The sequence below is a fragment of the Manis javanica genome, chromosome 3 (assembly GCF_040802235.1).
Source record: "Manis javanica isolate MJ-LG chromosome 3, MJ_LKY, whole genome shotgun sequence".
Taxonomy (NCBI): Eukaryota; Metazoa; Chordata; class Mammalia; order Pholidota; family Manidae; genus Manis; species Manis javanica.
Genome location: NC_133158.1, coordinates 117673672 through 117692355, shown reverse-complemented (window position 1 = coordinate 117692355; position 18684 = coordinate 117673672). Strand labels below are relative to the sequence as shown.

Here is an 18684-nt window from a genome sequence, read left to right as displayed (position 1 = left end):
TATGGCTACAGCAGGAGGAGACAAAATAATTCATTGTGTTTGAGGAGTGTAAGAGGGGAACGTATCTCACCATAGCTTAGAAACATGCTCAAAAGCCAGTCCTCATTCTGTTGTCATAGTAATTACTCACCCTAAATGCCTTTAGTCTATAAAGTTCTTCCTCATCATCTTTTTCAGCTCTCAGCATACCCTTTACAAGGTAGCTTGAATTATTATACCTGTGTAGCCACTAATCTATAAGCTGCTCTAAAATGAGACCATTTCTTATTAGTTTTCCTACCTTTACTATCTAACTCATGTGGTAAATGTATATGTATTTAGTTTATACTGCTTTCATCTGAGAAAACTAAAGCAGGGATTTTTGATGGCTTGCACAGGGACCTGTAGTTTCCTAAAATATGCTGGAAGAAGACTTAAGCTTTGATTTTCTGACTCTATATCCTTCCCTGATTCTAGCAGAAATCACTAGTTCTGTATGCAAAGGAAAAGTCAGGAATGGCAGCTGAGTAGGGAATTTCCTATGTAACAATGCATAGTATAACAAACCAATTCTAGTAAGTTTCCAAATGGAAGCTATGCAGAATAGAAAACTGTTCTGTTTTTTTCCCCTTTGTCTCACAGGAGACTCACAGGAAGTCAACAGAACAGTCTTTTAGGCTCCAGGGTTCTCTAGTGTGAAGAGGCTGTTGGCATACTGGTGGGCTCCCTCGTGGCCCATGAACATTTAAGCTGAGAAAGCATGCTTCTATGTTGGGGCCTCTGCTTGACGGCAGGGTGTGCTGCTAAGTGCCCTGTGCGATCAGCTTTGCAGTTATTTCCTGCATATCCCCAGTGGCCTAGGAAGCTACAAATGAAATGCCTCAGCTGCAATTTGAGCTGGGGATCTCTGTGTCTTTCTAAGCCACTGGGTCTTCATTCAGTTCTTTTCCCTTATTGGTTTTCAAGCTAGTTTGAGTTGAAAATCAAGAGAGGGGAAAAGGGATAGAGAAAAAAATAGAGGAAAAACAGAGAATGCAATTATTTTCCATTTTACAAAGGAGATGCTTTAGTAAGATATTCACCTTTGTACTCTACACATTCAGGAAAAATAGGATTTGATGATAGCCTTGTGATCCCTCCCTAGTCAGAAATTTCTCAGATGCATACACAAATAACTTGTCATCAATCCTGGAAGAATAATTTTCAAGGGTACAGTTCAGGGCCATGTTTTAGTCTGAGACTCGTTGGAAATGACCTGTCCTCACTCGTCAGTGTCCCGTGCTCACCATCATTCCCATGTTTATGTTCCTAGGACCTCGATGCAGTCTCAGTCTTCATACGGTAACAGCTCCCCACCTCTGAACAAAATGAACAGCATGAACAAGCTGCCTTCTGTGAGCCAGCTTATCAACCCTCAGCAGCGCAACGCCCTCACTCCCACCACCATTCCTGATGGCATGGGAGCCAACAGTAAGAGCATCTCCTTGTGGCTGCAGCTGATGGACCAGCAGAGCTAGTGGAGGGGAAGTCTCTGCTCTGGGAGAGGGGAAAGGCTTGCTCTTAAGCTAAGTAAGAAGCTCAGTGGGACAGAACAGATGGAAGTTGAGGGGCTTGAGCTTTTTCCCACTTTTGAGGTGTGTGGTTCATTACAAAGCACATTGGTAGAGATGGAGAAGGCTGTTGCTTTCCAGGTAGGGATAAGGATCTCTGTGAAAAGAACAGCCCACTTCTGGTCAACCTGGAAGGGGCCTACATCCTTTGAGATAGTCAAAATGAAATATATCCAACATGTGGGAGGTAGCATGGTGCAGTGGACTTAAAATCTAAAGAAATAGATTGTAGTCTGGACTCTATTAGTATTAGATGAGTGTGTAACTATGGACATGTCACCTCTCTGCTTTAATGCTCAGTTTCCCATTCATGAAACGATTACTCTGCACATTTGACACGGTGTAACTCTGAGTCCCTACAGTCTTCGTCTTCTCGACTCACTTATTCTATACCATCCACCGTTGTTAAGGAATTGACATAGAGAAAGGAATTTCTCTTTTACTTATTCACACACAAATTCCTCATCATCAACAAAGTATAGCTATAGGAGACAATGTGAGAAGTGGGCCTCCAGTGGATGGTGACTGGAACAAAGCTTTGCTGTAAATATACCTGCCTTGCCCACAAGAACTAAATACAGCAAACTTGATATGAAACTAGAAATAAAAAAGGGATGGTAAAAATGCAGAAGGATGTATAATGTCCTCAGAGATGCAAAAGGCTGAGCACAGTACATGTTATCCTATAATTCCCAACATTAAAGAAAACCCTTCAAATTTTCATTTCAGTATCATCTTGAAAAGACTGTTTTCTTAATAAATTAAGAAGGCTAGGATTGTGACTTTCTATGGTCTGACGGCTATTTATGTTTTAATGAGAGAGAGGCGGCATGGTTCCCTGGAGAGACAATGGTGACCTTAGAGCCAGTCTGCTCTCTCACTAGTGGTAAATGCACCTTAAGCTCAAAATCTGACCCCTTGACAGGTCTGCTACTTTGACCATAAAAGGAACAGGAATCAATTATTTTTTTCACTTTCTTTTCTTTTTTTGTGGTATCTTAGAGTCCTCAACTTTTAATTGGGATGACACAATAGTGATAATGGTGATGATCCTTTACATTTGTGTCACTTCCATGTTGCCCACTTTTTCTCATTTACACTTCACGATTTTCCTTGGATGTCCTCAGGGAAGTCAGAGGGGAAACCAGTGAGACACGACAAGCCTGTGCACATTCGCTGGCCAGGTGGCGTCGGAGGCCTTCCCCCTTTGGCACACTAACATTCACTAAAGTAGAGGGGAATTACATTCATCTTTTTGTAGCTATGTTACTATTTTGCTCTTTGACCTGAAGACATTTGCTTATTTGTTTAATGAAAATCATGGGTATTAAACTTATCTTCTCTGTAAAGGAATGTTTATAATTATGGTTTAGAAAAAAAAACAATCACTGTAACCCTTAAATGGACAATAAGAAAGAGCTGAAATTTTTAATTGCATCCTTCCTTATTAGGCCTATGGTCCCCTACAAATATTACAATAAATCTTCCTATTCCCAAACAAATATTCCAAAGGTCACTCTGTCATTCACAGATTTGTTCATCTGTTCATCTAACCTAAGTTTTCTGAGCATCTGCTCTGTGCCAAACATTGTGTTACAGTCTGGGGGTATCTAGACACATATAAGGTCTAAACTCCAGGCTTAAGGAGATTAGTCTAGTGAGGGAGACAGAAATATAACCCATGAAGGCAAAAACAAAGGGGTCTACATTAACCTCAGGAGCAATGAGCAACTGGACTGTGCCTTAGAAGTAGAGAAGGAAGGGAAGAGATTGTCCTAAGAGAATGCCCAGGGATCAGGAAGTGTGTAATTAGTTTGGAGATTGGTGACTGCTTTGCTCATTGAGATGCAGGGTGCTTGAACAGACACAGGGACAAGACCCAAGAGGAAAGCTGGTAGAATAGGTCCTTGTAAGTGTAAACCAGGTCAGATGGACCCCTGGGATGCTGGGATGTGATGACTGCAGTAACCCTGTCTGTTCTTCCTGCTTCTGTTCAGTTCCTATGATGGGCACCCACATGCCAATGGCTGGAGACATGAATGGACTCAGCCCCACCCAAGCCCTCCCTCCCCCACTCTCCATGCCATCCACCTCCCACTGCACCCCCCCACCTCCGTACCCCACAGACTGCAGCCTTGTCAGGTGAGTTCACAGCATGTGCCCCTGCGGGCCTGCCCAAAACATCTCTGGGTGGTGGTGGGTGGATGCTGTCAAAGTCAATAGCACAGTTGGAAAGAAAGAAAGCAGCCCTATGGTTGAAGTTCCACCACTGTTCTCTGTGATCTGTGGAATGATCACCAGTGTTTAATCAAGGAAAAACCACTATAATTGCATGCAGAAAAGTGAAAATGCAGGTTTATAGGCATAATTTTTCATGCCTGTTCTCCCCATCTTCAGTTACTCCCTGCTGCCTCCCTCAGAGTTTTACATTGTCTATTGTGGCCTTCAAATTGGTGCTCAGGGCTGGGGTTCCCACAGAGGGCCATGAACTTGCTATCTTTCTCCCTTTCCTGCTCTCTAGGCCTCATAGCTCTCAGCCACCATGGGATCATCATTTTGCAGTTGTCCATAAAAAAATTTTAATGTTAGCAAAAATGGCAGGCATTTTCAAGAACCTGACGGTCTCCACTGCTTTTCCATATGGAAACGGGTACTTCCTAGGCAGGGAAGTTTAGGTAGCCAGAAGACAGAAATGCATGGAACCTGACAGATATTTCCCATAGAGGCATGTATCATGCCTTGTGCACGTCATCTGCCCCTGCTTCACATGCAGAATGATTCTCTCATTTGTCCACCGGAATAATGTGTGTCAATCCCCATGTGACTGACACAAGAGTGCCAGCAGGGTCTGTCAGCAAGATGGCGAATTGCATGGCTTATCGCACCCAGCATCTGGTGGCATCAGCAGTGTGGGACCAGCACTGATAAGGAGGTGTCTGTATTCTGAAGAGGACATAAGTTGAAAAAGAAGTATTTATAACTTCGTAGTACAGTGGCCTGCAATTTTTTTTCTAAACCATTCTCAAAAATCCCAAATACAGTTAGAGTAGAGATGATGCTCTTTTGGAAGTGAGGAGCCAGGAGGTGAGCAGGCAGAGACACTGATGACTGGACTCCTTCCTTTCACTCCTGCAGTGGCCCCTAAGGCACCTCCATAGAACCCCTAGAATTCTATCAGTTACTGCTTGAAAATCACTGCTCCTCAGGAATCCTCACAGTTGATTTTAATTTCTGTGGACCTGAAGTTCAAGTCACTAATCATCCCCAAACCTCAAATCCAAGGCCCACATATTTATTTCCTGCCCCAGTCACTCTTATAGGGCATCCAGGGGAAAATGTTGCGTTTTCTTTTACCTCGCCGATGCCGTTGGGGTGAACTTTTCTTTTTCTGTTTCCTCCTTCCTCTTCCCTCCTCCCTCTGCAGTTTCTTAGCGAGGTTGGGCTGTTCATCATGTCTGGACTATTTCACGACCCAGGGGCTGACCACCATCTATCAGATTGAGCATTACTCCATGGATGTAAGTAACTGTTAGACTTTTCTCTTGAGTTTCACTCCTTCGTTTCCTCCGTCTGGTGACAGCCACCCTGTAGTTCAATTCCTCTTGGTTTTAAAATTTGTTATTGTCTTATCCCTGCCATAATCCTCAATTTTGATGGGACCCATACCCATATCAGAAACATTCCTAGGCCTCAGCCTGTACACCTGAGAAGCTTAGCAGTCAGTCGTCCTCAGCTTGTCTGAGGAGCCGACCATTGTCCATTGCATACTATGTGCAGAGTGGGAAAGAAGACATCTAATTCCCACCTTCGAGGAATGTGTGATCTCTAAAGAATTCAGATAACATTTTGAATGTTTAGACCCCAGGAAGGAAAACAGGAAGCAGGTTGATTTTATTCTCACTTTAAAACATGGAGAGATGGTAACAGAGTCATTTGCCATGATGAGCTGATGAGGGAACCAATACTAGAAAACTGAGGTGTAAGCTTCTGATCTTTAACTCTGTTAACTGGCCTGTTCTGCTTTTCTTTAACACAGGACCTTCTGTAGGGGTGGGGGTTTCATCTGTTTCTCTCAATGAGAGCCGTATGCTCACTCATTTTCAGCTCTATCAAAGCAATGAACACAGGAAAAGATCACTGGTCAGGGGCTCCAGTTCCAACCATGCTTTTTAGTAGCACTGAGAACGTGGGGTAATCAATCACTTTGCCTCTCTGGGCCTCAGTTTATCAAACTGGGTTCAAAATCACTCCCTTCCAGCTTTGATATTCTTTCATTTGTTTTTTGTTTTGTTTTGTTTTGTTTTGAATGAGCTGGATGGGTGGGGACTTTTTCTTGCTTCCTACACCTTTTCTTGAGCAACTTTGCATGGGGAGCTCATATTGTTTTGGTTGATGGCAAGCTGGTTTACCTCTGGGCTACTCTTCATGCTTCTCTCTTTGGGGTTTACTGTCCTCTCTTCCAGCTTCCAGAGGGCCTCTGGCCTGGTGGAAGAAGATACTCTCTGCCTCTGCTGCCGCTTCTGTAGTTGGGACCTCCTTCTTCCCCTCCTTGAGCACCGATACTAGAGATGCCCCTGTAGCATGACAGTGCCCAGCCCTGTGGTGCCAGGAATGTGCTGTGCTGCCCCTATGCCCAGCCCTCGCTACCCCATAAGTCATCCCTGTCTGCTGCTCCCTGATGGAATAAATGATCAGTAAAAACTATAGAGAGAGAGCCTTGCAGTAAGTTCCAACAGGTTTCGGAAAACTTTACAGTGACATCCATCCAGTGAAGAGAGCAGAGCTACTCTGTGTTTGAGAGCCCCACATGATGAAATGGGGCGTTTGTCCCTTCCCTGTGTTTTTAAAGTTTTAACTTCCACTTGCTCACTTGTTCTGCCTGGGGAGTGTGTCAGGACTCTCCCTTGGCTGTTGAGATCCACAGATACTCTCCACAAGCCCATCTCCACTGGTGTTGGCCAGGTCTTGGGCCACTCTCTGGGCCACAGCTTTCTCCCCTGTCATTTATAAATTCATATCTATCCAGAGAGTCATGAAGATTAATGGAACCTAGTATATAGAGAGTTTTGGACTTATTGGGGCTTATTTCAAAAGCATAAAGATCTATGCTTACTTATCTATTTATGAACTACCTTCTTTATAATGTATTCTTCTGCTAGAATAGGAAATCGGGATGCCCATACTGCAAAATTCTGAATTGGAAAATATTGGGAAACTCTCTAATTTCTGCATCTTCACCTCAGCTTCTTCCATCTCATTACTGGAAATAGATACCTCTTTTCAGCTTGTCTAAGTTTGGTATCCCTTTCAGGAAAAGGGATGTGGTTAAATTTGGGGAGTTTTCATTAAGTATCCCCTCTAAGAGGCAAGGATGGGTTAATAATAATATAATATAGTAATAATATAAATGGTTAAGATTTATGTAGTGTGCTTTATAATTTGCAAAATGTTTTCATACCCACACTTACGCATGAGTCCACAATATATGTTGACCAAGAAAAGGAATTGTATCCCAATTTACCACTGAAGGTCAGTAGAGAACAAGTGACTCAGTGAAGGTCTAGAGTCAGTCAGTGACACGATAAGAACCTCTGTCAAGTTTTCTGACTCCAAGCACAATGATTTTCCTATCCACAATGCTGCTCCATAAAAAACACGAGCCATTATTGACACAAGCTAATGAAGGGCTAACACAGATAAATGTAAGAGGTGCCACTGGGAAGACGACCTTTCACCACCATCCACAGAACACTGACACATACTTTGCATTTTGATACCCTGATTTATACAAACACCAAGAGACCTTTTGGCCATTAGGGCAGTTTTAGGCTCAGAGGTGGTCCTGAATCCCTACAAGTCATTCACTTAGTTGTACACCTTTAGCCTTAACCTCTCTGAACTTCAGCTTTTCTATCTATAAAATAGGTAGTAAGATCTACCACTAATCTGAGCACCAAATGAGATCATGACTATAAGTTAGTTCAGTGCCTGGAGTGTACACTGTGTTCAGTACTGACTAGTATCTTTTCTTCTCATTGCCTCCTTTAATTGGTGGTGACATTCCATTAATATCTGTCTTCTACTGACTAGAGCCATGTAGATTTGTGAGTGGGAAGTAAAACTATCTTGTACTTTTGTTTTGGGACTTTTTGCCCTCTGATCTAACTCCTCTCCCTGTATACCAATGAAGAAACTGAGATTGGTAGAGAATAAGTGAACTGTTATCCACAACAGAGATGGCACCTTAAGGCTATGCCTTTGTGCCTGGTTATGTATAGTGCCAAAAGTCATGAGAGAGCTAACTTGATTTTACAATTGAAGGTTCAATATAAATTCAAGTCAGTTAAGCCAGAGCACTGGGGGGATGACCAAATGGTGTGGACTAAACGGTCACTTGTCTCTTGGTCCTAATTCTCCCTGATGCCCTTCTCTATTGCTCAGGATTTGGCAAGTCTAAAAATTCCTGAGCAATTCCGACATGCCATCTGGAAAGGCATCCTGGACCACCGGCAGCTCCACGATTTCTCCTCCCCTCCCCACCTCCTGCGGACCCCAAGTGGTGCCTCTACCGTCAGCGTGGGCTCCAGTGAGACCCGGGGCGAGCGTGTGATCGATGCTGTGCGCTTCACCCTCCGCCAGACCATCTCCTTCCCTCCCCGTGATGAGTGGAATGACTTCAACTTTGACATGGATGCTCGGCGCAACAAGCAGCAGCGCATCAAAGAGGAGGGAGAGTGAGCACTGCAGTGTGAGCTCTTCCAGTCTCTTCCCATCTGCACACCTCCCTGCAAGGCACTACTGCTTGACATTCAATGTATTCTTCCTAGTTCCTCTCCTTTCTCTTCCCAGTCTGATTTCTTAAGAGAAGGAGAAGTGAGAGGCTACCTTTTATCTACCTGGCATCTGATTCTGATTCTGGCTTTAAGCCTTCAAATCTGTTGCTTGCAGGACCGAAGTTGTCGTAGCTAGGTAGAAGTGAGCAAAAAAGCCGTCGGTGTCTCCCTAAGCTGCAGAGCTCTCTCATGGACTTTCGTAAAGCATTTTCACCTTTATAGTCTAAGACTATATATATAAATATATAAATACCTGGTATATATTTTTGGGTGGGGGCATTGAGTATTGTTTAAAATGTAATTTAAAGGAAAGGAAATTAAGTTGCACTTGCTGACTTATTTTTTTTAGTTTACTTGTTTTGGATGGCTTATCTATACTTCTCTCAAGAAATACCATTGTGCTCATAGGTACCTAGTGTTTTATGGCACATGTGAGTGAAAAAGCTATATTAAATCCCTCCAGTTATTTTGATGCTAAGCACATGCTATATCAAACCTTTGGATAGATTCAGATTATACTGACCATTACTTATTATGTGTGTGAGACTATATACATATGTGCACAATTTTCTATGTCAGTTTACTTCATGCTACTGACATCCCTACTCTTAATGATGGTTTACCTTGGGACTAGGTAGTCCAATTGTAAGAAAAAGTCCATGTTCACACTATCACACACTAGAGGTAAGGAAATACTCTCCCTTACTTTTAGTTGGGAATGTGGAATGTGGGTCATAGCAAAAATTCTTAAAAGTCCATGCAGCCAATTCAAAAACACCCAGTATCATATATCTGGATATATTGGCAATGCACCCCCACCACCACTTCTGCTTCATATTTAATTCCAGATGCCTTATCTCTTTGTATTTATTGGGAAAATGTATGTTGCCATTATAGAAGCCTTAAAATTAAATTTTACTATTAGACTGACTAACTCAGTTACACATATGCTACCTTTATTTGAATTAAGGTTGATTTGATTGGAATGAATGCCATCAATCTAGTTCTTATAGTAAAGTTGTAATATCTATTAAAAAAAGCCAGGAAAACCAGGAATCATATAGAAATATTGAATTTCCACTAAGCAGTATGAGATTTCAGAAAGCCACGATCTGAAATTCTTGGAAGACTTTTTGAAATATAGATGATATTTGGCAAATTTTTCATTTGAAGTCCCTCTTATTTTATAAAATTCTCCAAGTAGAGGCTTGTTTTGTCTTTCTCTTTCCAGGGTTAAAATAGGAGCAGTGATTCAGAAAACATAAGATTATGATCAATTTTTTAATGGCATCGGTTACATCATTATATCACTTTTCTTTTTTTGACCAATAGGAGTTGCGCTTTATCTGACAGAACCACTCTCTTCTGGACTGTGCAGGGGACATAAAAATGTCCCCAGAGATCAGGAGTGAGTCTTCCATGAGAGGGGTTGAACCACATAAACCAAGAGTTGTTTTCAGACTTTGGAAAAACATGAAAATGACAATATTCCCCTAGATCTTCCAAGTACACTTTGTAGCAATTTTTTTCAGACCATAAATAGATATTTTGTATATATGCTAATGAGCTCTAAAATCCTTCCATGAATTCTAGTAAGGGGCTATCATTGCACATAAGCTTCCATTTTTAATTTAAAGTGCAAAAGGGCTAATGTGGCTCAAAAATATAATGTATGAGTTTCATCTGAAAAGTGTATATATGTTTTGTTCGTGAATTTGCATACTTTGTGTTTTGTGAAGTTGCATACTTTTTTTTTCTTCCTGGGATAGCGGGTTTTCCAGAACCACAATTGAAACTTTTTTATTATTATTATTGTTTTTTATATTTTTATGGAACCACCATTTAGTGAGACTACAGTGTCAAATAAGAAAAGATGCTGTAACTGTCAGATGGGGGGAAAGGGAAGTAGTTTTTTATTATTTTTTTTTATTTTGTGTGTTAAAGAGAGTGAGTCCTTGATTTCAAAGTTTTTGTGCTTAAACGATAATAAGCACTGTTAATTTGTGGAACAAGCATGCAGCTTTGAAAACCTATTAGGGGAAGAATGAAAGCTGTGCCTTGGCAATGCTTTGAGGACAGTGGCTTCCTCTAGTGTCCTGAGTGTTTGAATAAACCTAGGACTTCTTTTGCGCTATTTTAGCACTATTTGGATGGCACTAGGGACTCAGAAATTCCTGTACTGTATCTCATGGGTTTGGCATTAGCCAAGGCTAGGCAAAACTACTGATCTTGTGTCCTGGTGGCAAATTATGCAATTTGAGTGTATGAATAGCTAGGATAAGGGGTGAAAGCATAATAAGGGCAGACAAGGGGGAGTGGGCTTAATGGAGTTCTGGTGGCCTCAGCTAAATGCAGTTAGCTGAAGGATGGATAGGTTTTGCTTGAAGGTGATTAGAAACAGAAATGGAGAATAGAACTTCCTTCATTAAATCCATTTACCTTTTGTTTTCTTGATATGCCCCTAAAATACAGTATGTGGGATGTTGAATGTTAAAGGGTTGTGTTTTTTTTATTATTTTTATAATTGTACAAAAATTAAGTAAATGTCAAATGTTTTATATGCTTTATTAATGTTTTTGAAAGTTTCTTTCTTATAGATATAATACTTTTTTTAAGCTTCAGTTGCTTGTCGTTTGGTATTTTGTGTAATGGGCTTTTGGTGAGCCAGAGGCAAATCTATAAGCCACTAATGTTTGCCAGGACATGCAATAAAATTAAAAAATAAATAAAAAATGCATTGAGAAATGGTGTTTGTGTGTTTGTGTGTGTGTATGTGTGTGTGTGTGTGTGTGTGTGTGTCTGTCTGTCTGTCTGTCTGTCCGTCCATCCTTTGGTCTTATTTAAATTATTAAGAAAGAGGAAGAGACACTGAAAGAAACTTTACCACATCTCAGAATAACTAATCATTGATTTATTATTTTAGCCCCCCCCAATCTGCTAAGTAAGAAAGACCAGGAAGATGTCATCATTTGGTGCATGAGATGCTCACAGTTTTAATACTCTATTTGGTTGTGATCAGAATGAGTTTTTGGGACAGGTACTTGACCATAAGTATACCTAAGGTCTAATTTAGTGACCTTCCCATAGTGTTCAGCAATGACCTCCTCAGCACTGCAAGGGTGGGATACAGATTACCCTGGTTGTATGTGGGAATAGCATTAATAACTAATTTTACAGAAAAACATTGTGGATAGTATATAGTACTGATATTGTTAAATTTATAATGGCATGTATCCACTCTTACAGTATCATACAGGACTCTCACTGCCCTAAACTTCTTTGGTACTCCACCTACTCATCCTTCTCTCCCCAAAAACTCCTCGTAACCACTTTTACTGTCTCCATTGTTTTACCTTCTCCAGAATGTCATATAACTAAACTCATAGAGTGTGTAGTCTTTTCAGATGGACTTCTTTCTCTTAGTAATACACATAAACTTTCCTCCATATCTTTTCATGGCTTAATAGCTCATTTCTTTCTAGCACTGAATAATAATCCACTGGATGCACCAGTTTACTTGTCCCTCACCTACTAAAGCATACCTTGGCTGCTTCCAGATTTTGACAATTATGAATAAAGTTGCTATAAACATCCAGTGCAACTTCTTTTGTGGACATAAGTTTTCAACTTCTTTGGGTAAATACCAAGGAGCATAATTTCTGGAATGTATGGTAAGAATATGTTGTATAAGAAACTGCCAAATTTGTCTTCTTAGTGCTGTGCCATTTTGCATCCCCATTCACAATAAATGAGAGCTCCCAGTGCTCCACATCCTTCAGAGCATTTGGTGTTGCCAGCACTCTGGATTTGGGCCATTCTAATAGATGTGTAGTGGTATCTCAACATTTTAATTTGCAGCTCACTGATGACATGTGTGGAATGTCCTTCCCTATGCTTATTTTAGTTGACTGGTAAGGTTTTGGGCCCATTTTTTAGCTTGTTCTATTATTGAACTTTAAGAGTCCAAAAATACTTTTTTAAAAAAAGAATAAAATTTATTTCTTAACAATTATCATAAAGTCTGTGAGACCCTTTTATAAATTTAAAATGCACTATGGAAAGTTAGTGATTTTGTTTTTCCATATCTTAAGACATTTTCTCTTCTTACCATTCTAGGCATCACTTGATCCCTACTTAACAGTCACCAATTCCAATGAGCCAAAGCATAAAAGACTAACATTTAGGAAAAAAGGAAGACTGGTGGAATTGTCCAAACTGTGCTGTCTGACACGGTAGCCACTAGCTGCATGTGACTACTGAGCACTTGATATGTGGCTACTGAAAATTGATACGCACTCTAAGTGCAAAATATGCATTAGATTTCAGACACTTAGAATTTAAAAGAGCTCATTGATTATTTGTATTATGTGTTAATATAGATTAAATAAAATCTATTATTAAAATTAATTTTACCTGTTTTTTATATTTTACATGCCTACTTGAAAATTTTAAATTATGTGTTTTTCATTATAATTCTATTGGACACTGGCCTAGAAGATGATGTAATAAGAAACCTAGAAGGGTGATGAAATTAACTTACTATTGTATAATTTTCCAGTTTTCTTACTGTGTTGCTCTAATATAGAATAATAGAATAATACAAGAGATATTTATCTTCATAGTCTGCTTTTAGTTTTCCATAAGAATTCAGAATTTTTCATTTTATCCCCACAATGGCAAAGAGATTACAATTGACAGAGGAAAATGTTTAAAAATTGTTAAGTCAGAAGATGAATACAAAGAGACTGTAACACTCTGGGCTCTAATGATGACAGTCACATGCATTTTATAAGTTAAATCTCAGACTGAGTCTACATTCAATGATATACTAAATGAAGTTTTTCAAAAGGCTAAGGGGTTGAGAATATAGTTCTAAGGATAAAAAGGATATATGGTACTCTTGTACAACTTTTATTCAGCAAGTAGAATTTTACCATATGAATTCTGGGTCAAGAACCTGACAATCCTACTTTTCTAAAAAGACATGTGACAGTATTCTTTAGTTCTAATGATTCTTGTACAGAATTTACCTCATATGCTTCACAAGCGGACAAATGCTGAAGGTAAGTATGTCTCTAAAGTAGTTCAAAGAAATAGATGTAGAAATTTAACTCACTGAATTGATAATTTTAATTGGTGTTTATAAATGTAAAAATTAAAATATTTTGCAGTTTTGGTGCAAAGAACATCATCATCCTCTCTTCAACAAGATCATTAGCTATCAAATAATTCCAGTTTTTTTCAAGTATTGCATTTTGATGATTCAAAGTGAATGTCAGAAGTAATGATAAGCTGCAATGTGTCAGAGATGTATTTGAAATCAACTTTACAAAATGGTTATGTCCCAGACTGCATGATAGTTCATGAGCAGTTAATAGCATTTCATTTTGTGTATATATAAAATAATGCAAACAAAAAAAAATTTGATTTACTATACTTCTTATTAAAATTTCTTATTAAAATTTTTATCTCATTATTCTGTATTTCAATCCTATAATTACTATAACAGTTTTAAAAGGATTATTTAGACCCAGATGATAATGGGAAATGACTTTCTTTTTCCTGTTTCAATGTTATTAGAATAACTTACCTAATATTAATAACATATACAACACCAAAGACTTAATATCAATTAAACATTCTTGAATTATCTAAAATTTGCAGAAGACTTCTAAAAGCCAGGGACCACATATATCTGCTTTTGGGTACATTTAGGATTACCTAGGAAAGAAATCCATGGATCCTAGTTGGTATACAAGGCTCTCTTGATAGAAAAATAAAAATGGCATAAAGGGCTGTACATGACTGGTGGGTACATTTTGGAACCTTCCTGACCCAAGGAAGGTACCCTTAATCTTGACTCAGGGCACCCACAGACTGGCAGGGGGAGGTGTTCATTCTCCAACTCTCTTTTTCATACTCTACAGTTCTCCTACTAGGTAAACTAGGACATAGGACACCACCAGTCTTGGGTATAGATTTCCCAGCATCCTCTTTGTACCCATAAAAGCCTTAGTATCTATTATTACTTTTCTGAACTTGATTGACATTGTCTTTTTTCCTCGTGCTTCAGACTCTTGGTGCTGATTATGCAATTAGGCAAAGCAGAAAGAATATTGGACTGAAAGAAGTCTGGTGATAGGCCAGTTATTTAATCCTCTGTGCTTCGGTTACAGCATCTGTAATATGAGTTTGTTAGTATTTCAGTAATATCCTTTAGGAGAGAGCTGAAGGATGGCATAAAACAACTCTGCTGACATAGATATGAGGCTGTAGTTTTAAGAGAAATTATAGTCTCAAAGCTCAAAAAGTATATAAATACATATATATTGATATATTTTTTTCAGATAAGAATAATTTATTAGTTTAAAGTGGTGCTTTTAGAGTCAATGTTGCATCTGTACTTTAAAGTTACAAGATTTGTAACTCCTCACGCTAATCCAGAATCTATGTGCCAAGTGGGTGGCAAGTACTGGCAAGTGAACTTCTCGCGATTCTGATCAGAAGTCTAGGCCTCAGACCTTGGAGGTACAGCATTTTGTAATTTGAGTAAAAGTTAGATATAGAATACGGAGAGACAGGAAGAAATTTCTAGCAAAGAGAGCTTGACATAGGGAACAACAGATAGTAAATTATTAGTTTTGTGGCACTTTAACTCATCTAATATTTGCTCTGTAATTTTGGGAACACCACATTTATCTGTAAAAGAAAATATGACTTTGAATAGTGGTTTTATATTCCTAAGCTCAAGATACTACCTTCTGTAAGTTGGACATTCTGCCTTACCATTTTTTTTTTATCTAGGTTCACATCAGTTGTATCCATTTTTTCTCCAATTCACCAATGACTTCCTGATATTACTCTGCTTCTTTAATGAGTCAAAGTTAGAGAAAGCCCTTGGAAGTACTCACAACACCAAGGATACAGAAGAGCCAGTATTTTAAGTGAGAATGAAAAGCAGAAAGAGCACAAAGATCAGCCCTTTGTCAGATTCTGGGCTTTGAAATGAACAGGAATTGTGCTGTGTCACTCCACAGGGCCTCCAGCCAAATGCTTTCTGGTTTTGTCCAAAATGTTTGTTCTAAAAGACTCTGGAATTACCATGTCATCAAGGTACCAGCATGTTTGGTATAATAGAACAAATTCTGGTATTCATAAATATCCAACAGAAAGGTTGTAAAAGAATGTTCTAGGAATTTCACTTTTGTGAATCTTACTGAGGCAGGAGCAACCCTAAGAAATCTATTTCTAACACTTGGTGTTCAAAATAATTCTCAGGCCACCAGAAAGTTATGTGTGTGTGTGTGTGTGTGTGTTTCTTTTTATTATTTTTGAAACGGGGCATCTCAATGTCCTTTTCCCTTGCCTTTTGCTGTTTTCAGAGACTCTAAGGTGTTTCATCCTAAATGGTTTATTCATAAGCAACACAGCCTTAGCAAAATGATGTGAATAGTTGTCTTTGGAACATTCCCACTTCCTTGTCTGTTTCTCTTTCTTCTCTGTACTGAAGACATCCACATCATATTCCTTTCTGCACTCCAACTTGATGTTCCTAGGCAACTGGAATTCCTTCTCTGCTAGGTAGGGCCATGGACCTTTGTACTTTGCCAGAAGTTTCAAGCCATTCCTTGGAGGGAGTGGCCTGCCACCTCATTCTTATTGATGCCACCCCTCAGACCTGTGATACCTTCAAGAGTCACACACAGGGGAGGAAGTCACGTTGAAGTGTAGTCTCACCAGTGCATAGCAGACGGCATCATATTGTCTCATGGCTGGCTAGAAGTCAGTCAGGATTTGGCAATCAATGGGAGTTCTGTCTTCACAGATACTGCCTTTCTTCTTCCCTTACATAATATCCTATTCATGAGAATGTAGCTTTGCTACCTCTGCTCTCTGTCTTTCATCTCTTCAGCCTCATTACTTCTAGTCCTGAGGTACAATACCATGGTCTTGCTCATCACCACAGCCTCCGTAATGCTTTGAACTCCCTTGCTGAGGGTGGCAGGAGTGGTGACTGCCTCTCTTCCATGATTATAATGTGTTTTTTCCTTCCCTGAGGAAAAGAGCTCCCCTGTCTCTTGGCTGAAAGATTGTTTTCTTAAGAACTGCACTCCAGTTATTTCTGTGGCACTCCTGTGTGATGCCAGGCTCTCCTCCTCATGATGAATGGATCGGGTGCATTCACGGTGAGAAAACCAGAGGTGGTGAACTTTGGACAGGTGTGAGAATCTGACAGGACAGCCTGAGCTCAGCACAAGTCTGCCCAGAGGTGGCATGTGGCTTTGGTCATATGAGGCTTCCCTTTGTGCTTCCTCTCCAAGGGGTTGCTCAGCTTTCCTTGGTACTTTCTGGCCTGTGCCAAGGCACTGTGTGAAACTCAGGTTTGAGAAAAACACAGTACTATGATTTTAGAACTGTAGACGAAAAGGAATCTAGGAATCATCTAGTCTAAGATCTTCATATTATGGGGTAGGAAACTGAGGTCTAGGCAGGAAATAGGACTGTCCATCATATCTCCCAGAAGGGCGGCAGCCAAATAGCCAAGTAGCAAGGAGGAGCTGGCTGGTCCCAACCCTCTCTTTCCACTGTTAGTGTAGCATGACCCAACTCTACTTGGAAGAGGTCTCTTTTTCATGCCACAGTCTCTTTTCTCTGTTCATGTTTTTGTTATTTTTTATTGCTCTTTCTTAATAGAACTTGGCAATGAATACTTCTGGATACTTTTTACAAGTGGAACTTTCTCTCCCTCTCTCCTTGCTTTACTTTTTCCCCTCCTCCCCTCTGCTTTTGTTTAGACACAAATAGCCCTGGCCTGAAGCACTCTCTGGAAATCAAACAATAGGGGCATTGGAATCAATAAAGGCTTCTATGTTTTTGGTGCAGAGTAGATCACCTCACCCTGCCTCTGCCACTTGATTTGATCTTTTTTTGGTTTTTTGATTTGGTATTTGAATCAAAAAAGAATGTTCACTATGGTTCCTGGATTAAGGATCAACAATTTCTCTGACCTCACAAACTGTTTTTTAAGGCAAAAAGAGCCAAGTCCTTTGCCTATCAAAAATTCCTTTTGTAAAACATAGTTGCTCTTCAACCCAAGAAAGACATCATTGTTGCTTTATGCCTGGCCCCCCTTAGAGGGACTGAGCAAATGTCCTTCCCAGCTGCAAAATGTCCTGAAGCTGGAGAATGCTTAGACCTAATGATTTCATATCACAACTCTCACATTATAGGAAAATTGGTGTTTTGCACTGAAGACTGTGTCTAGGAAATATATATTGAATAAAATGGCAAATGAGAGCTTAGGCTCTGAAACCTGACTTCCTATATTCCCACTCTACCACTCCCAGCTGGTGACCTTAGAAAAGTTACTCAACTTCTCTCTGCTAGTTTTCCTCATTTATAAGATGGAGATAGTTGTGGTACTTTGTAACTTTGTTGTGAGACTACATGAGTTAATATCTGCAAAGCATTTTTTAAACCCTAAGGCATAGTTAATGGTCTTTTAATGTCAATTTTATTTTATTATTTCTTTTGAATGAGAAGACTGCTCTATCTCTGTCAAAGATGAATCCTGGACACCTCTTATATTCAAGCTCCATATCTGTACCAAAGTTTTGTTCAATGCCTTTCTCTGAGAAAAACCCTTCCCTTTCATAGTCAGAGCATCAAGGAATTTGAATCTGGGACAATGAAGAGATAATAGCATAGGAAGAGAGGAGCTGCACAACAAGGAATGGGAGTGACAACGACTGGACATTCCGGAGCCTGGGCTCTGCTGTTTACTCATGAATCCCTGGACAATGTGTATGTCTCGGTCTTTCCCATCTCTAAGAGAGTACACGAGCTCTAAGTTTCCTTCTATTATTAGTATTCTAGAAACATGTAATTCTACATGAGGCAGCCCACCGTTTGAGGAAGACAACACTGACTTGACTATATACTGGTATTACATAGTTAAACTTACAAGGCCGTAGTAATTAAAACTATTTAAGGAAAAACTGTGGGAATTGCTGGAATAAAAAGTAAAAGATTTGTACAACAATTATAGATATTTTCCATGCACTATCCTTTCCTATCATGCCTTTCCCACCCATATCCATCCCAATACATTCTCAGTTACCCATCTTTTAAAAATTAACTCGAACATCACCTTCACAACAAAGCTTCCTTGATTCTCCACTATGGGAATTACTCTCTAGCTGTTTGTTGTATTTCTGTTTCCATGGTACAGTATGGATGACATCTGCCACCCAGTCTCATCT

General features: G+C 39.7%; 1 protein-coding gene across 6 annotated transcripts in view; it reads left to right on the top strand.

Moving 5' to 3' along the window:
• The window catches only part of TP63 (tumor protein p63), a 210159-nt gene extending 198992 nt beyond the window's left edge, over positions 1–11167 (top strand). For all 6 annotated transcript variants that reach the window (XM_017652464.3, XM_037024257.2, XM_017652465.3 and 3 more), the window contains 4 exons: positions 1292–1449; positions 3587–3731; positions 5014–5107; positions 8031–11167. In XM_017652464.3, the coding sequence (XP_017507953.2) occupies positions 1292–1449; positions 3587–3731; positions 5014–5107; positions 8031–8327 (694 nt within the window). In that variant the 3' untranslated portion in view covers positions 8328–11167. The remainder of the gene's footprint in view (positions 1–1291; positions 1450–3586; positions 3732–5013; positions 5108–8030) is intronic.
• Positions 11168–18684: the final 7517 nt, after the last annotated feature.